Below are 24729 nucleotides of genomic sequence, written 5' to 3' on the forward strand. Positions count from 1 at the left end.
CCTTTGCCCTTGCTGCCCCTGTGGTGTGTGTGTGTGTGTGTGTGTGTGTGTGTGTGTGTGCATACCGGTGGTGGGGGGTTGTTAGCCAGTGATCCAGTATGTGATATGCAGGTAGCGTTTTTTTAAGCCCTGCCTACTTTGACGCCAGAAGCAGGGCCCGGCATTGGGATGAAGTTCACAGGAATGTGACAGCAGCTCTCCCGCAGTCTCTCTCTCTCTCTCTCTCTCTCTCGTCAGCAGAGAGCGAGGGAGCCGTGGGGGAGACGAGAGAGAGAGAGAGAGAGAGAGAGAGGCGCACAGAGGGAAAAGTGGAAACAACACAAACATGGCTAACGGATAGACGCTATGTGTTTCTTCCGCTTTTTATTCGTATTTTTTGGTTTGTTCAGAGCTTCATAGAAAGAAAGTGCAAAAAAAAACCACTGGGTTTACGCGCGCACTGCAGTGAGAGAAAGTTGAAAAACCTGTCCTCTGTTGTCCCCTTCTCGCGCTCCCTCACTCTCACTCTCTTTCCCCTCTTCCTCCCTGCTCTCCCCCACTCCCTCCCTCCCTCACTCCCTCCCTCCCTCCTCCCCTCTTTGGTTTCTCTGTCTCTCCTCTGTGTGGAATGACCTTGGGAGATCAGTGACTAGCACTTCCTGGAGTCGGTTCGAAGCAGGAAAAACCCCCAAGGGCAAAGTTTGCCGGGCCGCTCGGCTCGCTCGGTTCGGGCCGGATTTGTCTCGAAGCGCCTCTCGTCCCTATAGCACCGCAACGCACGACTTTTCAAATCGCCCCAAAATCGCCCAGGTCTGGCACCGAGGAGAGCACCGAAGTCCAGGGCCCCGATAGTTAACCCATTAAGACCGGTAACGCATCTGTGTAACCACTTTTAACCGTTGTTTTATACTATGGCTATTCAAAAAATAGCAGATATAAAAGCGGCACTCTGTGCCGATCTACAACAGCTTGTAGATCTTTTTTTAACCCATTGAGACCTGAAGCCGATTCTACATGTCTCCTAAATCTCGTATGTTGTAAAAACGTATGTTTCTATATCAGTGGTGCGCAATCTTTTTCATGTCAAGGACCCCCAAAATTATATGTATTTGGCCGCAGACCCCCATCAAAATATGTTGTTCCAGGGACCCCCCAGAAGCAAAGATTTGAGTTAAAACAGTTCGCTTTAAATAAATATATATTCAAATATTTGCACACATTTTCACGATTTTTCAAAAATAGCAGATCTACAAGCTCGTAGCGCGGCACTCGGTGCCGCGCTATGAGCTTGTATATCTGCTATTTTTGAATAGCCCAAAGTGTAAAATAATGCTTTTTAGCTCAAATCTAAAAATGACACAGTTCCAGGTCCTAATGGGGTTAAGACCGGTAACGCATCTGTGTAACCACTTTTAACCGTTATTTTATACTATGGCTATTCAAAAAATAGCAGATATTAAAGCGGCACTCTGTGCCGATCTACAAGAACTTGTAGATCTTTTTTTAACTCAAATCTTTGCTTCTGGGGGGGGTCCCTGGAACAACATATTTTGAGATGGGGGGGGCGGGGGGGGTCCACTGACAAATGCATATAATTTTGGGTGGCCCTTGACATGAGAGAGTTTGAGAACCTACTGATTATAGTAGCAAAATGTTAGGATTTAGAAGACATTTGTAGAATCCCCCAGAGGCAGAGATTTGAGTCGAACACTTTCGCTTTAAAAAAGTATATACATATTCAAACTAAAGATTTGCACCCATTTTCACGATTAAAAAAAAATAAATAGCAGATCTACAAGCTCATAGCGCGGCACTCGGTGCCGCGCTATGAGCTTGTATATCTGCTATTTTTATATAGCCAAAGTTCGCTTTGTTCAAAGTTCGCTTTGTTTCGCTTTAAAAAATATATATATATTCAAAGATTTGCACGATTAAAAAAAAAAAACGATATACAAGCTTATATATGAGCTTGTAGATCTGCTATTTTTGAATAGCCAAAGAAATCTTAAAACGACGCAGATTGCGTTCCCGGTCTCAATGGGTTAAACCTGTTAATTTTCCAGCTGGAACTTCAACCTCTTGTTTTTCTGTTTGTTTTTGGAGTTGATCATTAACCCTGCATGCCGTGCCAAAGTGTTTTTTCACCTTCGTCTACTCTTTGTCCCCCGTTGAGGTAGGTTACGAAGACAGAGTTGAATAGTCTCTGCTAGGCCACTAAGGTCAGGATTATTGTAAAGAGAATCTAGTGATTTCAGACGTTTTTATTTTTTTTAACCACATGAACTAGCATCGCCATTCTGGTCATAATAGGCCAACATTCTGCAAAAATAGGCGAACGTTCAGCGAAAATGGCAATCAACAGTTGGGAGCTTGTAGATCGGCTATTTTCGCTATCTTATGTGTACACGGCAAAGTTTAAGAAGGTTTTTTCTCAGTTCTAACCCTCGTCGTTCCTTGTCAACAAACAGCCCGTGTTTTATTCCACCCGGTCCTGCTCTTGAGTTTTTTTTTGAACGCAAGTAGCTGACGCTTTCAACCTTCCCTGAGAGCAGGCGGATGTGGAGATCCGGGGGGGGGCCTCAAAGTCACAACTATCCCTGCACAACAACTAACTAACAGACGCACAAGCGATCATCGTGCAAGTACGTTTCAGTGAGAAACGGCCAAGTGACTCGCCTGACGGCACAGACCCGCATAATCAGAGGCTGGCTCTGCATTTGTTTTTGTTTTTTCCACTTAGGATGCTTAGATAATAAAAGGCCCTGGACCTCAGAAAGGGACCTTTTTCTGAACCGTTGACAGTTTCACCCAGCAGCTTGTGGACCAATGACCTCTGGGGGTGAGGATATATATGCTTATGCAATTGTGGCCGCGCCAGCTCGCAGAGGAAAATACTAATGGTCAGTTTTCATCAAACGTAGTCGAGTAAAGTTAGAGCTCGTTGCCTCCGGTAATTCCTGTCACGCTGTACACTGGAGGTGACCTCTGTAATGTCATATCTGATAAAAAAAAACGGCCATAGACTGCAAGGTTTTGACTGAAGCCTTTTTTTATTTTTTTTATGACATCGGTATCTGCAATTATGCAGCTAAGATTTTAAATGTATTAGATTTTGTACTTTTTGACATGATGTTTGTCAAAACCTCATTAATCGCTGGTCTAGGACTCAAAATCTGGATCGGCATCGGATCCAAATATTTGGCTCTAGTTTTAACCCATTTAGACCTGGAACGCATCTGTGTCACTTTAGGTTTCTTTGGCTATTCAAAAATAGCAGATATACAAGCTCATAGCGCGGCACCGAGTGCCGCGCTACGAGCTTGTAGATCTGCTATTTCTTTTTATCGTACATTTTTTTTAAAAATATTTTTTTCAAAAAATTGTTAGGATTTAGAAAACATTAAGAATTGGACTCAGACCTTAATGGGTTAACAAGTCAGAATGGTGGGTGGCTTGTTGGACAGACAGACGGACGGACGGACAGACAGACTGACTGACAATAAAACCGATATTACATTAGAACATCTGTCAGGGATCAGAGATGATGGATTTAGCTTTACTGTAATCAACAGACGCGCACAGTAACCCGGCACTGACGTGGGCTGAATTAGCAGGACGTTTTACGTTTTGGCCGTGTTTAAAAAGAGCTTATAAGCTTTGTCAAATGAAGCCACATTCTAGTTAGTAATTGCTCTTGTGGTCAAACATTTTTTTTTGAACATTGCTGAATCATCAGCCAGGAGATTGTGTGTCTTTGCTGGAAAACATCCCAGCTTAGTTTAGGAGTTTGACGATGGGATTAATGTGTTAACCAAAATAACTGGTTACCATTTTAACCCGTCAAGATCAAAGTTCCCTGTTAGTTTAACGCTTAACTGCATGAACCCTTGCTTACCCATTCTGGGCATTTGGCGGGAAACTTGCAGATCTACAAGCGCACAGCGCGTTGCGACATGCTGTGAGCTAAGAGATGTGAGGGGAAAAAAAAACAGGGAACACGGTTTTGATTCCCGGGGGACTTTGGACAGCGAAGTATATGTAGGGTTTAAGTGTTTAATGCTCAACACGCCTGTTTTAGTACCTCTTGCTCCATTGAGAAGTGTGGACACAATGGAATAGAAGTGATTGGTCAATACCGTTTCATTGCTTAATAAAATGATACGGAAAAAAATCAGCTGATACCAATAGTTTACCATTCATGTCTTTGAGCCATTTCAGTTTGCTAGGCAAACATTCCTGAGACTGCAATTGCAACCACAACTTCCAAGTTGTATAGCAAAGTCAAACATTTATTTTCTACAGCATTCCTCCAAATGAAAGTGTGTGTGTGTGTGTGTGTGTGTGTGTGTGTGTGTGCGTGTGCGTGCGCGTGTGTGTGTGTGCTCGACTTTAAGCAGTTTTGAGGCTTCTTTTGTGCCTAATGACGACTGTGAAAGAGGTCTCGCTGCTCAGGCTGAGTTCCTCGCGGCAGGTCAGGATAAATATGTAGAAACAAATGTCTCAATCGATCACCTTCTTGCACATGTTGCTGCACTGTGTGCAGTGGTGGAGAAAGTACTCAAATGTTTTACTCAAGTAAAAGTATCAATACTGCAATGTAGAAGTACTCTGTTACAAGTAAAAGCCCGGAAATTCAAAATGTACTTGAGTAAAAGTTCTGAAGTGTTGGTATCAAAATGTACTTAAAGTATCAAAAGTAGAAAGTACTCATTATGCAGAATGTCCCATTTCACAAGTTTTCAAATGTATAAAATGTCTAAAAATCTTTTGAAAATAGACAATCTACAAGCTCACAATGTGTCGCATGGCGACGCATTGTGAGCTTGTAGATCGGCTATTTTCAAATGGCCAAAATGTATATAGGGCTGAAGTGGGTAATGTATGTTTTGTAATGATAGTAAAATCTACAAAGTAACTAGTAACTAAAGTTTTCAAATAATCGTAGTGGAGTAAAAGTACAATATGTGCCTCTGAGATGTAGTGGAGTAGAAGTAAAAGTACTGAAAATTGGAAATGCTCCGGTAAAGTAAAAAGTACCTCAAAATAAATGTTACTTAAATATAGTACTTGAGTAAAAGTACTTGGTCACTTTCCACCACTGACTGTATGTCAGATGGTGCATGTTTTGCTTGACGGAGAGAGAGAGAGAGAGAGCAGAGAACAGGGATGTTTGTCTATGGATGGACAGATGCATCTCATGTTGTGTGAATAATAGTGAACAAAAGATGGTTGCTTCCTAGTCTCCCAAAAAAAAGGGAGGGGGGGGAGCTAACACTTGCCGGTTTGGGCAACCAGAAAGCAAAACTCCACTTACTAACCACAGTAAAAAAAAAAACTCAAAAACCCACCTTTTTTATGCTCGCATTCCCTACCTAATCCTAATCCCCATTTTCTACCTTCTTTTTTTCTTTCTTTTTTTTTTTTTTTACATTTTTGTGTTCTTAGTTCTTACTTTTTAATAGTTTTTTCCTAATGAAGTCGTTCTTATTTTGTTTCTGTTTTCTGTAAAGCGACATTGAGTATCTCTAGAAAGGAGCTCCTGACTTTAGTTTTTTTTACTTGCCTCGGGCAACCCTTTAGTGTCTGTCAACCCCCTCCCTGCCTGGGTGCTGAGCCAAAGTGTGTGTGTGTCAGCCTCTGGGGTTCAGGAACAGGTCTGGGACGACTTTTCCCTTATAGCACCCGTTGTGATACCTATTACCTACCCACCAACACCTAGTGGAAAGAAAAAAAAAGTTCACTGTCTCGAGCCTGCCAAACACTGTCCCGTAACCGCATACCCACAACACCACCACCCCCCCACCCCTTTCTGCTCTGCACAGCGAAACTATAAGCTCCATTCAACATGGAGTGCCTGCTCATTAAGCTTGCAATTAAACTGCAGAGCATCTAGTCGTTTTACCACATTGTGTGTGTGTGTGTGTATGCATGCACGTGTGTGTGTTTGCCGTTTCCTCACTATGTCCTCTCTTCTTCAACTCACAAGCTGCAGTCTGAACCCCCCCTCCCCCCCCACGTCTCTCAGGTTCATTTTTGAGTGGAAGCGAGAGTCTCTGAGAAAGTGGTACCATGTCATAGCAGGAGGGAGGGAGGGAGGGAGGGATGAGTAGAGAGAGAGAGAGATACAGGACCAGGCTAGCAGAATACCGCTAGTGCTGATTCAGCTTCTGCGTGCATTGACTTTTTCCAGAGGGGAGAGAGAGGGAGAAAGAGAGGGAGGGAGAGGGAGAGAGAGAGAAACGTACACCTACAGGTGAACGACAGGCGGCAGGGGGGAGAGGGGGGGGTAGAAGGAGAGACAGGAAGAGAGAGAGAGAGAGAGAGAGAGAGGCAGAGTCACCGAAGGAGGAAGGTGCCGCTTCGGACGAGATGCAGACGAGGCACAGATACCCCCCCCCCCCCCCCTCTCCCTCCCTCCCTGGCGCACTCACACACACCTAATGCACATACACACTCCCTCACTCACACACACTCACACGCACACGTGGGGAGAAAGCACAGTTCGCAGGAAACCCAACACCGCGGTTATCTCTCTCTCTCTCTCTCTCTCTCTCTGCCTCGGTGACCCAGTGAAGGACGAGAGAGCCGCAGGGAAGGGAAGGGGAGAGAGAGAGAGAGAGGGGGGGGGGGAGAGAGAGAGAGAGAGAGAGGAGGGATGCGTAAACAGCAGCGCAACAACACAATGCGTCCTAATATAGCACACAGCGAGCTGGAGACCATAGCGTGGCCCGTCCCGCAGACAGCCACGCTCAAGCTCATAGCGCTATGAGCTTGTAGATCTGCTATTTTTGTTGTTGTTGAATAATTATGCCAATATGTGTGTATCTTTAAATATATATATATATTTTTATAAGCAACATCTGTAAAATATTTGGTTCCAGGGATCCCCCAGAAGCAAAGATTTGAGTTACAAATGTTCGCTTTAAAAAAATATATATATTCAAAGACACCAAATTTTCACGATTTCTCAAAAATAGCAGATCTACAAGCTCACACACACACACACACACTCGGTGCCACGCTATGAGCTTGTACATCTGCTATTTTTGAATAGAGCCAAAGAAATCTAAAATGACACGGACGCGTTGCCGTTCTTATTAATGGGTTAACCACGGTGTCCCTATTTTTGGGCATTCTTTTCTTGCTAGCTTGTAGATCGGCTATTTTCGCTATTCGTCATCGTACAATGGCGCGTGTGTATATATAGAGAAAGCTTAAAGTTGTACAATGCAAATTCACAACTAACGATTTTTAGCAACCTCTGCTGGTCACTACTGTCACTGCATACAATTTCCGTTCTCCTCGATTACCCAGAATTCCATTCGTTTTCACCGGAAGCCGGAAGCGTTTCAAAAAGCGATCTTTTAATTGTTTTATACTATCTACGGATCGTTTCTCTTAGCCAGTGGAGCATTAGTTACCATGAGCTGTGCTTTCTTTTTCTGTTCTTTTTCGATCTTCTAATCCTACATTCTCTTAAAATCAGCGTGAGGTTCCTTTTTGTTTTTAGCGCGATAGTTCCTGGCCAAACAGGAAACCGTTGCAGTAGTTCCTGGCCAAACAGGAAACCAGTGCATTTCCACCTCCGTTTTCCGGCCAGATGACGTCATTTCCCCGGGAAAGTCCCCCCAGTCCACGTTCAATATAAAATATATAAATAAAAGGCTTCCGGGGGTGAAATTCATGGAGTGGGTGTTGTGAAACTTTTGCCACTCACAAAAGATATACAATTTAACTTTAGTTTTGTTGAAAACGTTACCTAGTATGCCTTTAAGTGGCTGAAACCACACAACCTTGACATATCCCAGCTTTAGCCAGATTTTTTTCAGTGCACGTTTTTTATTATTTTCCTGTGCGTATAAACGGATGGATGGATGGATGGGGCCTCAACCCAGAGTGTTTGTTTGACTAGACGACGTGGTGGTGGGCCTCGGGCCATAGAAGGCCATGCATCAGAGAGAACGCCGGGGTTTTATTACCCAGACAAACGGCAGTTCAATTTAGGTACGAGACGGCCTAGTAGGCAGCTCAGTGAGTCCACTCCCCCCACTTCTCTCTCACTTTTATTTCACACTCTAATACATACATGGGGCAACTGGCGGACCCGGGGGGCCACATGCGGCCCCCCCACCTTCACTTAACCCATTGAGACCTGAAGCCGATTCTACATGTCTCCTAAATCTCAACAGTATTCTGAAAAAACGTATGTTTCTATATCAGTGGTGCTCAATCTTTTTCATGTCAAGGACCCCCAAAATTATATGTATTTGGCCGCGGACCCCCATCAAAATATCTTGTTCCAGGGACCCCCCAGAAGCAAAGATTTGAGTTAAAAATGTTCGCTTTAAAAAAATATATATTCAAAGATTTGCACACAGATTTGCACACATTTTCACGATTTTTTCAAAAATAGCAGATCTACAAGCTCGTAGCGCGGCACTCGGTGCCGCGCTATGAGCTTGTATATCTGCTATCTTTAAATAGCCAAAGTGTAAAATAAAGCTTTTTAGCTCAAATCTAAAAATGACACCGTTCCAGGTCTTAAAGGAGAATTCCGGACATTTTAAGTGTTATCTTTGATGTGTCGTTACTCACCTACCGACGTAAAAAGTGGCATTGTTTTTTTCCAGAGATTCCCCTGTCGTCATTTTTTCAACCCCGTCCGTTGTCATAATGGGAGCGCGTGGCTTAGGGAAATTCGTCTATTATAACCGATGCAAAGTTATTTTTTTCTCTACTACTACTCATTGTAGAGTCTCATGATAGTCAAACATGCGCTCAAAGTTCCTGAGAGGCTACCGGTAACGCCGAACGATTTAACACTGGTTGCTTGTTTCTCTACCTGGCAACACCAAGTTGCCAGGTTCTGGAAAGAAACAAGCAACCAGTGTTAAATCGTTCGGCGTTATAATAGACGAATTTCCCTAAGCCACGCGCTCCCATTATGACAACGGAGGGGGTTGAAAAAATGACGACAGGGGAATCTCTGGAAAAAAACAATGCCACTTTTTACGTCGGTAGGTGAGTAACGATACATCAAATATAACACTGAAAATGTCCGGAATTCTCCTTTAATGGGTTAATGCGGCCCACAGGTTAATATCAGAATACTGATATATTATATATTACAATTCCAAACATGATTGATTTAATTACTTCAGTCTATATTAGTAGCTTAATGACTAGTATTTTTTTTTGATCCGATGTATTTGTATTTAAGTTCGTAAAGTTAACATAAGTAAAAAAAAAAAAAACTAAAATAACTAAATGCATTTGAAATTTAAATACAAATGTTACTTTTCAGGATTCCAATTCAAAAATAGAAAAACAAAATCTGGATTCCAATTCAAAAATAGCGTCGTCAAAAATAGCGTCAAAACGCGTCGCAGCTTGTAGATCGGCTATTTTTGCTACTTTTGTGTGACATAGAATGGCGAAAAAAATTTAAAATATGGAGAGACAGTAGGCAGTGGTGGAAAAAGTACTCAAATTCTGTACTTAAGTAAAAGTACCAATACTGCAATATAAAAATACTCTGTTACAAGTAAAAATCCAAAATTAAAAATTTACTTGAGTAAAAGTACAAAAGTATTGGCATCAAAATGTACTTAAAGTACCAAAAGTAAAAGTACTAAATATTTGAAAATAGCAGATCTACAAGCTCTCAACGCGTCGCGATGCGACGCGTTGTGAGCTTGTAGATCTGCTATTTTCAAATAGCCTATGTATAAAATAGGGCTAAAGTGGTTAATGTATGTTTCATTATATCATAGTGTATATCTGAAAAGTAACTAGTAACTAAAGTTTTCAAATAATTGTAGTGGAGTAAAAGTACAATATTTGCCTCTGAGATGTAGTGGAGTAGAAGTAAAAGTATTGGAAATTGGAAATACTCAAGTAAAGTACAAATACCTCAAAATTGTACTTAAGTACAGTACTTGAGTAAATGTACTTAGTTACTTTCCACCACTGACAGTAGGCTATATGCAACGTGGCCCTCTGGAGTGAGTGTGGAAATATAGCGGCCCTCTCCATCATCAAAGTTGCATCACCTGCTGCTATAATATCCTCTCCCCTGTCTATCCCTTTCTCTCACTCTGTCATCTTTTTCTCACACACACACATCTGTCGAGAGTTCCTCTCTGATTCTCACACTTTGACTGTTCAGCCCCCCCCCTCCCCCTCCCCCCCCTCCCCCTCCTCCTGCCAGCGTGGTTCACAGCCAGTGTACTTGTGTATGTAGACTGAAGGTCACGGGGTCATGCACAGCGAGTGGGGTGTGATCAAGTCACATGCTCTCTAGAAAAAGAAAGGAAAATACCACTTTTGCACGTAGTTTGGAGCGAAGCAGTCAGCTGCACTCTGAGTGTGTGTGTGTGTGTGTGTGTGTGTGTGTGTGTGGGGGGGGAACAGGAAGCCATGGCCCATTCGTTTACCCGGTTATCTGACGTTCATTTGTCTTTAGCCTAAGCGCCTTGCCCCCGTGTTTCCTCCTCCTCCCCCCTCCCTATCCAATGGAGCTGTTGCCGTGGCAATTAGCCCAAGTAGCGAATCGCCTAATTATTGTTACTTTATCGGGCTAACAGTCGAGGGAAAACCACACAAGCTGCAAACTGACTCGACACACACACACACACACACACACACACACACACACACACACACACACACACACACACACACACACACACACACACACACACACACACACACACACACACACACAGATGACTTATTGAAAACGATCACAAGATCAACTGATGATGTGCTCCAAGACAAAGTGTTCTTCAGCTCAGTGAAATGCAAGAGAGAGAGAGAGAGGGAGAGAGAAAGAGGGAGAGTGGGGGGCAGGCAGAGGGCAGCCTGAGGAACCAAAAAAAAAAACGGCCAATCCCATCAGTCATTTCCGCCCCGTGGAATGCTGGGGGTTGTTCTAGTGACTGCAGGATTTCAATCAACCTTGAAAATGCAACTGGACACGGCCAGCGTCAGACGGTCAGATGGAGAGAGAGAGAGAGAGAGAGAGACATCGTCAAGGTCAATCACTAGGCCACGCACGTTCCCAGCAGCTTGATTGATTTATCTCTCACACACACACATCCACACACACACACCCCCATCACCATCACCCCCTATGAGCTTGTATATCTGCTATTTTTGAATAGCCAAAGACATCTAAAGTGACACAGATGCGTTCCAGGTATCACTTAACCGCACAACAGAACTCGACATGACAAAAAGGTGGAAAGAGTGCCACAACGACGTCCTACTGAAGTAGAAGTACTTTTACTTGACTTGACCACTTAACTATAACCCATTAAGACCGGGAACAACGCATCTCTGTCATTTATTTATTTGGCTATTCAAAAAAATAGCAGATCTACAAGCTCATAACGCTTGTTAGTGCCGCGCTATGAGCTTGTATATCTGCAATTTTTTTGAATAGCCCAAAGTAATCTAAAAATGACACATTCTTAACACATTGAATGCCAATCGCGTAGATCTACGCGAACCTATTTAAAGCCGCAGCGTGCCAGTCGCGTAGATCTACGCGAACCGCCGATTCCCATTGTAATCGCCCCAGGTGCACTTTCCGATTTTTTTTGATCCATTTCCGTTTCCGGTTTCCGGTCGGAAACGGAATTATTCGGGTTCCGTTTTTTTCGATCGTATCCGCTTCCTGTCTGGGATCCTGTTTAAAACTCGATTTTCTCGGTTGTTGTTTTTCTCCTCGCTGATCACTGTTTACCGTTGATCGGCTGTAGCTTCAAGATGGCGGCACGGATTTGGAAACTGTTTTCGCTGGCCGTTTCTCACGGATCCGCTGTGTGTTTAGAACCAAATGAACGCGCACTTTTAACTTATTTAGCGAGGTCTGTGGCGACATGAAAAAAACTAAAAAACAACAATAAAACGCTGGCACTGGTGAGTACATTATGAGATTAAACTCTGGCATGGAATGTGTGGGTTGAACCCTGTACTCGGTTGACCGAAGTTCCTGAGGGTCTCTATACTTGACTCCACTACAATCTACAATCTTCTCTTTTTAAAGATATTTTTTTGGGGGGCTTTATTTATAGTTCAACAGTAGAGACAGACAGGAAACAGACCGGGAGAGAGAGAGAGAGAGATGGGGAGACGGTAGTCTCGCGTGGCCAGACTGTTGCCTCGCACAATTTTCAAATGTTTCCGGTCATACAGTCTGGGACTCGGAAGCTCTGATCATGATTAGAATATAAACCGGTAGATATAAATACATTTCGGTAGCGCTGTCGCCTCACAGCTAGAAGGTCCTGGGTTCAATTCCCGCCGGGGACGCTGTGGGCGCTGGGGGCGTGTTCTCTCCTCCAAGTCATCAGTGCCCATATCCTAGGTGGGGTTGGTGAAAGGGCCTTTCTGTGTGGAGTTTGTATGTTCTCCCCGTGTCTCCTAGGGTAGTTAATACCCTCACAAAAACATGTTGTAATCCTGGTCACTATACTGCCTCCCCCTGGTCAGCCGGGGCGCCTGATGGAGGGGAAAGGAACTGGTTGGAATAACGTGTTCCTTCCACGCGCTACGTCTAACCAGGGAACCTCCCCCCTGTCGGGTGATAAGAAGCGGCCTGCTTGCTCCTCATGCATTGAAGGAGGCATGAACTTCAGCTTGGGCTCTCCCTAGGCTGGCAGAGGGAGAGTAGCGCCCAGGATTACATAGGCAATTGGCACTGGGTGAAAAAATATGGGTTACAAAATCGAGGGATAAAAAAAAAAAAAGAATATAAACCGGATGTGAAGCTTCCTCCCCACTTCCGTTTCGTCTTTTACAGTCGCGCAAATTTATCCGACTATAAATCAAAATCCTTTAAGTATATTTAGCTTTGCTGCTTAGCAGAAATGGACATTAAAAAAAAGAAAATGTAAAGATATTTTAAAACGTATTTTCGTGAACGGAAGTGCCAGTTTCCTCAATCGGATTTCGGGGAGTCGTAGTTCCAGACTCTATATAGCATTCGGAGATTGTGGAATAGTTGTCTGGCTACGCGAGACTAGGGAGACGGGAGACATGCCGCAAAGATCGTCGGGAACGGGACTCGGAACTCGCGATGCGCCGTCACAGGCTACGCTACATTACAGCCTATAGGTGCCCAGACCGCTAGACCTCGGTTCGGGGCCCTGATCTTGTAGATCAGCTATTTATTTCGCCAAATGTTCACCGTTCCTCCGAATAGGGGACACTAGGGTGTGGTTAAATATCACTTAATTAATGATTAACATGAGGGATTAAGATTACTGATTAGATTTTGAAGACTGAGTAACGGTTTACTTGGTCACATAATGGTCACATCCTGACTAACCATTTCAATAGAAATGTGTCCCAACCCAACCGACCAATCATTCTCCAGTCCACTGATTCTGTTCTCCATTGTGGAGAGCATGATCTTTCTTCTTGAGAAAGTTTTTTTTTTCTTCTCAAAGATTTGTCTTGCCGGTGAAAATACGTAGGTATGTTATTAACGTCAGGGTTTTAGCACATGTAAAAAACTACTCACTGACAGTAATGAGAGCACCTGTAGTCTCTCACTGTCCTCACAAGAGCATGGCTTTAGTTTCCATTATCCCATTAAGACCTGGAAGGAACGCATCTAATTTTTTTTATTTGAGCTAAAAAGCATTATTTTACACTTTGGCTATTCAAAAATAGCAGATCTACAAGCTCGTAGCGCGGCACCGAGTGCCGCGCTACGAGCTTGTGTATCTGCTATCTTTGAAAAATCGAGAAAATGTGTGCAAATTAATATATCTATATTCTTTTAAAGCGAACATTTTTAACTCAAATCTTTGCTTCTGGGGGGGGTCCCTGAAACAACATATTTTGAGATGGGGGGTCCAATGCCAAATACATATAATTTTGGGGGTCCTTGACATGAAAAAGTTTGAGAACCACTGATGGAGAAACATAGGTTTTTCCAGAAAACTGTTAGGATTTAGAAGACATTTGTAGAATCGGCTTCAGGTCTTGTGAGTGTGTCACTGGTGTGTGTGTGACTGTCACTGCTACGGGTTGGCGGTTGATTCTATCGTAATGAAATATCAAAAACAAAGAGAACTGTCTGGCACCCAGACAGCTTGGGACTAAAGAAGCTCTAAGTATTCCCCGACCGCCCTCACCATTAGAACAACATGGGGGGAGAGAGAGAGGGAGGGAAACACTAGATGGGGTCTCTGAACGGCAGGCTGTCCTTTTATTTGTCAGCTGGACCTGAACCCTGTTGCCAGATTTTGTGAGAGAAATTAGTCAGTCGGGTCTATGAAAACAAGCCCAAAAGAAGCCACTATAGAAACCCCGCTTCCACCGGCTATTTGAAAATAGCCGATCTACAAGCTCACGACGCGTCGCATTATGTAACACGTTGTGAGCTTGTAGATCTGCTATTTTCAAAAAGATCTGAAAGGGAAATATTTGGAATATATTTGAAAATAAATTTCAGATGGGGGGGGGGGGGGGGTCTGCGGAGAAATGCATTCATTTGGGCGTCCTTGACATGCAAATGTTTGAGAACTGGTTTAAAGTTAAACAATAATAGAAAAAAACAGTTTTTTGGAAGCAAGCCCAAATAACTGCACTTTAAAAACGAGCCTAAAAACCACAACCCGGCCGTGACTACCAATATTTACCAGCAACTTTTACAGAAAAAGAATCCAAAGTCGCTTGTAATAAGTGGACGTGGCAACACTGGACCTGAGCTGCATCCATTCAGGCTTATTGGCCCAGAGAGAGAGAGAAAGAGAGAGCAAGAGCGAGGAGACAACTCTCCCTAACCCCACCTCTTTGTACCATCATGTCTGTTCCTTCTCTCTCTCTCTCTGTTCTCCCTTCTATCTCGTCTGCTTTGACCCACATAGCTGGTTTGCACGACAGTCTGACGGGCCTGTCTCCTACCTTCCCCCCCATTAAAGCCTTTGGCACTCAGTCGTAGTGGTGGATTAATAGTGAACCCGACAAGCCCCTCACCACCACCACCCACACACACACACACACACACACACACACACACACACACACACACACACTTTTCTACGCACTCATCTCTTCTTGTTCCACATCTCTCTCCTTTTCCATTTCTTTGCAACACACAAGTAGAGATTGGAGAGAGAGAGAGAGAGAGAAAGAGAGAGGAGGAGTGAGTGAAGTAAAGGAGTGCTCTCTCGCTCTCTCTCCATGCGCTGTGAAGCGCTGCGTGCTGAGACAGGCAGGCCAACAGTCCCCCTGCAGATTCCTGACATGCCATAGTAACCTGCTGGATCTCCCCTTTCAAACTGTCACACACACACACACATAGACAGACAGACACACACACACACACACACACACACACACACACACACACACACACCAACCGCTTTTGTGCTTAGTTTGTGTGAAACAAATTGGTCTTTATTGTAGTTTACTGGCAGTTTAAGCTTTAGTTGATGACTGTTTAGTGTGCGCGTGCATCTGTCAGTCCACTGAGTGTGTGGACTGACACTACACACACACACACACACACACACACACACACACACACACACACACACACACACACCACACACACACACACATACATGCCGGCACATATGCCATTTTAATCCTGTTGTCGGCACTCAGGAGTGTTTTAACCATTAAGACCTGAGAAGATTCTAGAAATGTCTTCTAAATCCTAACAATTTTTTGAAAAAAAAAAATAAAAATCCTCGATTTTTCAAAAATAGCAGATCTACAAGCTCGTAGCGCGGCACTCGGTGCCGCGCTATGAGCTTGTATATCTGCTATTTTTGAATAGCCTAAAGAAAATCTAAAGTGACACAGATGCGTTCCAGGTATCAATGGGTTAATCACATTAACCAATATCATCCCTATTTTGGACAAATTGTAAAAATGTAAAAAACATAATAATCTATAAATAAAATGTAAAAAAATAAAATCTAATAAAAAAAAACGGCAGATCTACCAGCTGACAATACGTTACATCGGCTTGTAGCTATAGGCTAATTATGCTATTCGTTATATGGCGAGGTGTATATACTGTAGGGCTTCAGTGGTTAAAACACTCCCATACACACCACACACACTCCCTGTGACCAGGGTTGCCAGATCAGATTTTTATAATTTCCCCGCAAGATTTTTATTAGAAAATGGCTCACAACGTGTCGCATCGCGACGCGTTGTGAGCTTGTAGATCTGCTATTTTCAATAGCTGATGTATGTGTTAAAAGTGCTCATGTGGCCCCATAGTCGCTTTTTTTTGGGCTGGTTTTCCTAGACCTGGTTGCTTGTTTCTCTCACAGAATCTGGCAACAGTGCCTGTGACTCTAGCTTTCAGCATTGTCCTCAGTGTTTGGGGTCACCCAGCGACCCCCACCCACCCACCCACCCACGGCCAGGCGCGCGGGGGGGGCGGGGGACTTAACCCATTAAGACCTGGATCTGTGTCATTTTTTTATTTGAGCTAAAAAGCATTATTTTACACTTTGCTATTCAAAAATAGCAGATATACAAGCTCATAGCGCGGCACCGAGTGCCGCGCTACGAGCTTGTAGATCTGCTATTTTTGAAAAATCGTGAAAATGTGTGCAAATCTTTGAATATATATATTTCTAAAGCGAACATTTTTTAACTCAAATCTTTGCTTCTGGGGGTCCTGGAACAACATATTTTGATGGGGGTCTGCGGCCAAATACATATAATTTTGGGGGTCCTTGACATGAAAAAGATTGAGCACCACTGATATAGAAACGTACGTTTTTCAGAAAACTGTTGGGATTTAGGAGACATGTAGAATCGGCTCAGGTCTCAAATGGGTTAAATTTCACATGATGCGCTTGTGTTGTGCGAGCAGCTGGGCTGAGACGATGGAGCCATTCACAAAGCATCATGGGGCATGGAGCAGGCTGAGAGGCAGGCCGGCCGGCCGGCCGCTCTGCCTCTGATGAGAGGCATGTCAACATCACCCTCCAAAGTTACAGGAACAGAAAGGTCTGACCGAACCGCCCGCCTTATTTTAGAATTCACCGTATTCTAATTATAGAGACTGGCAGGCTTCTGACACACAGCCCAGAGAGAGAGAGAGAGAGAGGGAGAGAGAGAGGGATCCGGGCTGGCAAACAGCTCAGGGGTTGATGCTGTATGCTACGTTCCGATACTGAATCGTCAACATTGTTTAGCTTTTTTGTAAATAACTGACCTTCTCTCTCTCCTGTCCTCTCTCCCTCTCTCCTCTGTCTCTCTCTCCTCTGTCCCTCTCTCCTCTGTCTCTCTCTCCTCTGTCCCTCTCTCCTCTGTCCCTCTCTCCTCTGTCTCTCTCTCTCCTCTGTCCCTCTCTCCTCTCTGTCTCTCTCCTCTCTCCCTCTCTCCTCTGTCCCTCTCTCCTCTGTCCCTCTCTCCTCTGTCTCTCTCTCTCCTCTGTCCCTCTCTCCTCTCTGTCTCTCTCTCTCTCCCTCTCTCCTCTGTCCTCTCTCCTCTGTCTCTCTCTCTCTGTCTCTCTCTCTCCTCTGTCCCTCTCTCCTCTCTGTCTCTCTCCTCTCTCCCTCTCTCCTCTGTCCCTCTCTCCTCTGTCTCTCTCTCCCTCTGTCCTCTCTCTCCTCTCTGTCTCTCTCCTCTCTCCCTCTCTCCTCTCTCCCTCTCTCCTCTGTCCCTCTCTCCTCTGTCCCTCTCTCCTCTGTCCCTCTCTCCTCTGTCTCTCTCTCTCCTCTGTCCCTCTCTCCTCTCTGTCTCTCTCCTCTCTCCCTCTCTCCTCTGTCCCCTCTCTCCTCTGTCTCTCTCTCCTCTGTCCCTCTCTCCTCTCTGTCTCTCTCCTCTCTCCCTCTCTCCTCTCTCCCTCTCTCCTCTGTCCCTCTCTCCTCTGTCCCTCTCTCCTCTGTCTCTCTCTCCTCTGTCCCTCTCTCCTCTGTCTCTCTCTCTCCTCTGTCCCTCTCTCCTCTCTGTCTCTCTCCTCTCTCCCTCTCTCCTCTGTCCCTCTCTCCTCTGTCTCTCTCTCCTCTGTCTCTCTCTCCTCTGTCCCTCTCTCCTCTCTGTCTCTCTCCTCTCTCCCTCTCTCCTCTGTCTCTCTCTCCTCTGTCCCTCTCTCCTCTGTCTCTCTCTCCTCTCTGTCTCTCTCCTCTCTCCTCCTACAGCAGCATAGAGGATGTCTGCAGATGCGTTCGGCGCGGGAGGCAGCGATGCCCAGCAGACCCTGCAGTCGTTCTGGCCCCGCGTCATGGAGGAGATCCGAAACCTCACCGTGGTACGACCCCCCCCCCCCCCCACACACACACACACACCACCACACTCACACAGTGGTTTTTAAATGCTCCTTTCAGAAGAAGAACGCAGATAACCTCTCCCCATGGTCTTGTTTCAGAAGGATTTCCGAGTGCAGGAGTTACCTCTGGCCCGAATCAAGAAAATCATGAAGCTGGATGAAGATGTGAAGGTGAGAAACCATCATCCATGTGGTCACCAGACAACCCCATGGGGTCGTGGTATAAAACAAACCCCTCATAGTATGGGGTCGTGGTATAAAACAAACCCCTCATAGTATGGGGGTCGTGGTATAAAACAAACCCCTCATAGTATGGGGGTCGTGGTATAAAAAAAGTTTGAGAAACCCTGAACTAAACTATTGGTCTGATTAACCACCATAGTTTATTCTTAGTCGTATAACGGTGTCGTGCCAAGTTGATTCAACTGATTACCGTAGTTCTATTAAGTGTTGCACCCCTAATGCAGACATAATAAGACGTCCATCCTGGGCGATGTTCAGACATCAGGACCCTCAGTGTTAGCCTCTAAGCCCGGTCAGGTTAGTGGCTTATTTGAAACTTTGATTCTAAATCCAAACAGTTTTTTGAAAAAAAAAAAAAAGTTTCTATATCAGTGGTTCTCAAACTTTTTCATGTCAAGGACCCCCACAATTATATGTATTTGGCCACGGACCCCCATCTCAAAATATTTCGTTCCAGGGATTCCCCCACAGAAGCAAAGATCTGAGTTAAAAATGTTCGCTTTAAAAAAATATATATATTCAATGATTTGCAAAAATGTTCATGATTTTTTCAAAAATAGCAGATCTACAAGCTCATAACGATATCTGCTATTTTTTTGAATATCTGCTATTTTTGAATAGCCCAAAGAAATCTTAAAATGAGACTGATGCGTTCCTGGTCTTAATGGATTAAGTCACAGAGAGTCGGAGGAGAACAAGAGGAGTGCTCTCTGCTACAGAACAGCTTAGCATCCACCACCAGCACCACCACTATTCCTGGTCCACACACACACACACACACACACACAGACTAGGACACACCCAGGACAACATGTACGTGCGGGAGCCGGTGGATACATATCGTGCTGCTGCAGCCCGCAGGGCCCTTTGCGCCGTCATCAAGTTAAGTAGCGGCTTAAAGAGTTAAAGAGATCAGGAGATGACTTTAGAGACAGCTACCTGCTGTCAGCACTGACGCAGCAGCTTCTGTACGGATACCTGGGGTGGTGGGGGGGGGGTTGTGTCCTGTCCTGTCCAGCCCGGCCTGTGTTGGTCTTTGATGATGTACTTGTTTGCTTGGCCGGACAGATGCATCATCAGCCATTCACCGAGACAAACGACATGTAAAAATGTGCCTTTTGTTTTGTCAGTATTAACTCTTTAAGACCTGAGAACGCATCTGTGTGTCATTTTTAGATTTCGTTGGGCTATTCAAAAATAGCAGATATACAAGCTCATAGCGCGGCACCGAGTGCCGCGCTATGAGCTTGTAGATCTGCTATTTTTGAAAAATCGTGGTTTTTTTTTGTTTGTTTTTTTTCAAAAAAAAAATGGGATTTAGATTTTTTTTTTTGAATCGGCTTCAGGTCTTAATGGGTTAAAGGAGAGATCCACTCTTTGAACGGTATTTGCTTTGATGTGTCACTAATCACTCACCAACATACCAGGGGCAGTTGACTTTTTTTTCCTAGAAGCCCCTGTTGTCCTTTTGTGGAGACCCCTCCCACCGACAGAATGGGAGTAATGTGTAACAACGAAACTCGCCTATTTTAGCAGCTCCAAACTTCCGTTTTTCTTTCACAAATCCCCTCTATGCAGTGTCCTGGCACTCTCACGTGCACCGTTTGTCACACGTGAACCGCCGTTTCGTACAGAACGGCTCTGATGGCGTGAACTCTCGCGAGATTCTCGCGTCCCGCGAGATTTCGCGTGTAGCGCTCCCCCCTCCTCTCATAAGTGAAACAGTGCATGTAAATGGTAAATGGTGCATTTATGTAGCGCTTTCATCCAAAGCGCTTTACATAGATTGTGCATTACATTCACCCATTCACACACCAATGGCGGAGGAAACCATGCAAGGCTGCTCAACGGGAGCAATTAGGGGTTCAGCGTCTTGCTCAAGGACACTTAACCCATTGAGACCTGAGGCGATTCTTAAAAATGTTTTCTAAATCCTAAAAGTTTTTTTGAAAAAAAAATAATAAATAAAAAAAATCACGATTTTTCAAAAATAGCAGATCTACAAGCTCGTAGCGCGGCACTCGGTGCCGCGCTATGAGCTTGTATATCTGCTATTTTTGAATAGCCAGAGAAATCTAAAGTGACACAGATGCGTTCCAGGTATTAATGGGTTAAACACTAACTCTGGGGGAGCCCCCCAGCCCGGGATCGAACTGGGAACCTTGCGGTTTTCCAGTTCACTCTACCCGGCCACTCTACCCCCTTCGCCACTGTCGCCCCACTCTCAGGACACTGCATAGAGGGGGATTCGTGACAATGAGAGGGTTAGCCACTCGCAGGCCCCTATACATCTTTGTACGACAGTCGACAAATCTTTAAGCTTACAACACAAACATTTGTATATATACATACACACACACACACACACACACAGACACACACACACACACACACAGACACACACACACACACACACACACGTATGTACATGGATGATTACTGTGCTTAAATACACAACATACAGTAAATGTGGTTTTGGGTCTCAAACTCAGTCTGAGGTCTTTGTAAGGTCTGCACTGAATGAATGTTTATATATCATTGGTGACGCCAGGTACACAATACATCTAATTCTAACCAGGATTAAAAGGGTCTTCAAAATAGTTTTAGGACTGAAGCACGTGCGTGCGTGCGTGTGTGTGTGTGTGTGTGTGTCTAACCACGGTATAATGTGTGTGTGTACAGATGATCAGTGCCGAAGCACCAGTATTGTTCGCTAAGGCGGCTCAGATCTTCATCACAGAGCTCACCCTCCGAGCCTGGATCCACACGGAGGACAACAAGAGACGAACGCTGCAGGTACACACACACACACACACACACACACACCAGCAAGACCCTAAGGCCTGATTTATCTTTAGTTGCACATCGAAAATGGCCGATCTAGTAAAGCTCTCTTGTAGATGGCGTATTTTCATTGCACGTCACAGGGCACCCACCGCCTGCCTGAGTATAGATCGGGCATCATGTCTTTTTGTTGAGTTCTTCTTTTCCACGCAACTCTGTCTCTCATCTGTTGCGTTAGTGTGCATCTTTACATCCATGTATCACTGTCACATCTACAGTGTCTTTAATATCATCCTCCTTCTTCTGGACCTATTTTCTTTTTTAAAGGCGGCCGGCGGTCTGTTACCGTTTAGTTATTTTTCTCTAGTGACAGTAGTGTAAAGTAACTAAGTACATTTACTTAAGTACAATTTTGAGGTATGTGTCCTTTACGTGACTATTTCCAATTTCCAATACTTTTACTTCTACTCCACTACGAGAGAGAGAGAGACTCCAGTGAGCTTTGGGTGGTCTTCTCCACTCGGGGCGTAACTTTGGTTACTTTGTATGCAAACAAGCAGAGAGAGAGCAACCATCGTAGAGAGCAAGTGGTGGTCCCAGAACCAGCAGCACCCCCCCCCCACACCCCCCCACACCCCTGAGGGAGGGTCTCTATCTCTATCCCGCTGTTGAAGAATTCCTTCTCTCTCCGTCTCTCTCTCTCTCTTGGAGAGGCCTCTGAAAGCAGAGCCAGGCCCGGGTTTGCCAGTGACCCACTTTTTCCTACTCCGGCCATTTTGCCACTCAACATGGATCCTGGGATGATGCTGGGAGGTAGAGGAGGGGGGGGGGGGGGGGGGGGGGGGCGGCGGGCGCTTTGGAAAGCCAGGGAAGAAGAAGAAGAAGCAGAGCTTCGTCACACCTGGATGTCAAGAGGGGAGAGGACCCACCGCTGCCGCTGAAGCGGGACATGAAAGAGTGAAAATAAAAAAGGCAGCTTTATCCGCTCGCATACTTCGGAGAGATTAGCTGTGTGTGTTTGTATTACTATACTTCTGAGGACCAAACGTTCACACAAGTATAGTAGAATTTGAGAGACAGACGTTGTGAGGACTATTTTCCTGGTCCTCGCAAGAAAAATGGTTGTTTTATGGTTGAATTCTTTTTTTAGAGATACGTTTACAATTAGAAAAAGATTCAGGTTGGGGTTAATATTAGGATCAGACATTTAGAGGTTAGGTTTAGCGGGTCGTGGTTGTCGATTTTTCCCATTTTACACTTAGTTGTGCGGCGATGGCGCACACCGTAAAATAGCCGATCTACAAGCTCACAACGTGTCGCAGCGCGACACGTTGTGAGCTTGTAGATCTGCTATTTTACGGCTTTAGACTTGCGGTTAAAAATGCCCCAAAGAAATCGTAAATCAATCATAAAATCGTCTTCCTAAAATGTTGATGTCCTCATAAGTATAGTAATACAAACACGTGTGTGTGTGTGAGAAAGAGAGGGAGAGAGTGTATCGATTGAGCGGAACGACTCGACTAACGTGAACCCTATAGCGTCCCTGTTCTATGTCATAAAAGGCAAACTTTCGACGACCCGTTTGTGAGCCGGTAGATGAGGCTATTTCTGGCAGAGAGATTTGGTAAAAAAAAAGCTCTTCTTCAGATCATCTAGGAAGGATGCTTCACCTACTCCTCTCTCTCTCTCTCTCTCTCTCGCCCCCCCATGTCCAACAAACATCACCCTCGGAGCGTCCCAGGTGTTTCTCTCCCCCCAACAACAGAGCGGCCTCCTCCTTTCTAGTAGCACGGCACACTTTTACGTAGCACCCCGCCAAACTGTGAAGGTTATAACACGTGTTAATTACATTTTACACACCGCAGATGGCGCAGTGTGTGTGTGTGACGTGTGCAGCTAACGCACGTTGCAATTTATTATGCGTTTACCACAGTTCAACCTGGGGAAACGGCGGCTGAAAGTAGCGGATCTACAAACTCACAACACGCGTAGATAGATTGGCTATTTCCGCCACACTGTCAAGCCACACACACACACGCACACGCGCACACACACACACACACGCACACGCGCACACACACACACACACACACACACGCAGAGCTCTGATCCCATTGTGCCGGGGGCCACGCCGATCACATCGCCATAGCAACGCTCATCAATACAACAAATGTGGACGTGTCCTGGTATTAGTGGATATTAATCAGTCTACTATATATAGACCATGGTGGAGGCGGGTTTGGGGGGGGGGGGGGTTCTGACTGCCAATATCCTGTGGAAAATTCCACAGGGATACACTGCGGGGGGGAGGGGAGGGGTGACACTGCGGGGGGGGGTTTGTTTGTGATGTCAGGACAACGTTGCACGTTTTACTGGCTCTCTCTCTCACTCTCTCTCCTCTCACGCACACACGGTAGGAGGTTGATGTTAGAGCACCGTTTGGTGGGCCACGAGTTAAATGCAAAGTGAGCCCCCTAAATAACTGGCAAAACGTTGAGATATCAGTATGGTGTGTTTTCTGACGAACCTGAAAAAAGAAAATGGGTTGTTATTGTGATAAATAGGAACTTTTAACCCATTCTATCCAGGACATCCAGTGTCATTTTAGATTTGAGCTATAAACATTATTTTACAGTTTGGCTATTCAAAAATAGCAGATATACAAGCTCATAGCGCGGCACAGACCGCTAAAATCATGAAAATCTGCAAATCTTTGAATATATATATTTTAGGGCTGGGACTCGATTAAAAAAATGTATCTAATTAATTAGAGGCTTTGTAATTAATTAATCGCAATTAATCACATTTTAATCGCATATCAATATTTGACCTGAGAACAGTGAAAAGCATTTTTTTCAAATGGATTTGGCATAGGTCTTTAAGTGGGCCTACATGTACTCAAGAACTGTACTGAAGTACAATTTTGAGGTATTTGCACACACTGAGTATTTAGTTGGAGGAGGAGGCTGATGTTAGAGGAGGAGGCTGATGTTAGAGGAGGAGGCTGATGTTAGAGGAGGAGTCTGATGTTAGAGGAGGAGTCTGATGTTAGAGGAGGAGGCTGATGTTAGAGGAGGAGGCTGATGTTAGAGGAGGAGACTGATGTTAGAGGAGGAGTCTGATGTTAGAGGAGGAGACTGATGTTAGAGGAGGAGACTGATGTTAGAGGAGGAGACTGATGTTAGAGGAGGAGACTGATGTTAGAGGAGGAGTCTGATGTTAGAGGAGGAGGCTGATGTTAGAGGAGGAGTCTGATGTTAGAGGAGGAGACTGATGTTAGAGGAGGCTGATGTTAGAGGAGGAGACTGATGTTAGAGGAGGAGACTGATGTTAGAGGAGGAGACTGATGTTAGAGGAGGCTGATGTTAGAGGAGGAGACTGATGTTAGAGGAGGAGACTGATGTTAGAGGAGGAGACTGATGTTAGAGGAGGAGGCTGATGTTAGAGGAGGAGACTGATGTTAG

The 24729-nt window shown here is 44.8% G+C and overlaps 1 protein-coding gene across 6 annotated transcripts in view; it reads left to right on the forward strand.

The window, feature by feature from the left end:
• The window catches only part of nfyc (nuclear transcription factor Y, gamma), a 54199-nt gene that overhangs the window by 11037 nt on the left and 18433 nt on the right, over window positions 1-24729 (forward strand). For 4 of the 6 annotated variants that reach the window (XM_080441519.1, XM_080441524.1, XM_080441521.1 and 1 more), the window contains exons 2-4: window positions 18111-18220; window positions 18338-18409; window positions 21164-21277. In XM_080441519.1, coding sequence (XP_080297645.1) covers window positions 18122-18220; window positions 18338-18409; window positions 21164-21277 — 285 coding nt within the window. In that variant the 5' untranslated portion in view covers window positions 18111-18121. The remainder of the gene's footprint in view (window positions 1-18110; window positions 18221-18337; window positions 18410-21163; window positions 21278-24729) is intronic. The other 2 variants (XM_080441522.1, XM_080441523.1) reach the window with 1 other exon arrangement.

The sequence above is a fragment of the Gymnoscopelus braueri genome, assembly GCF_963280865.1.
Source record: "Gymnoscopelus braueri genome assembly, chromosome: 11".
Lineage (NCBI taxonomy): Eukaryota > Metazoa > Chordata > Actinopteri > Myctophiformes > Myctophidae > Gymnoscopelus > Gymnoscopelus braueri.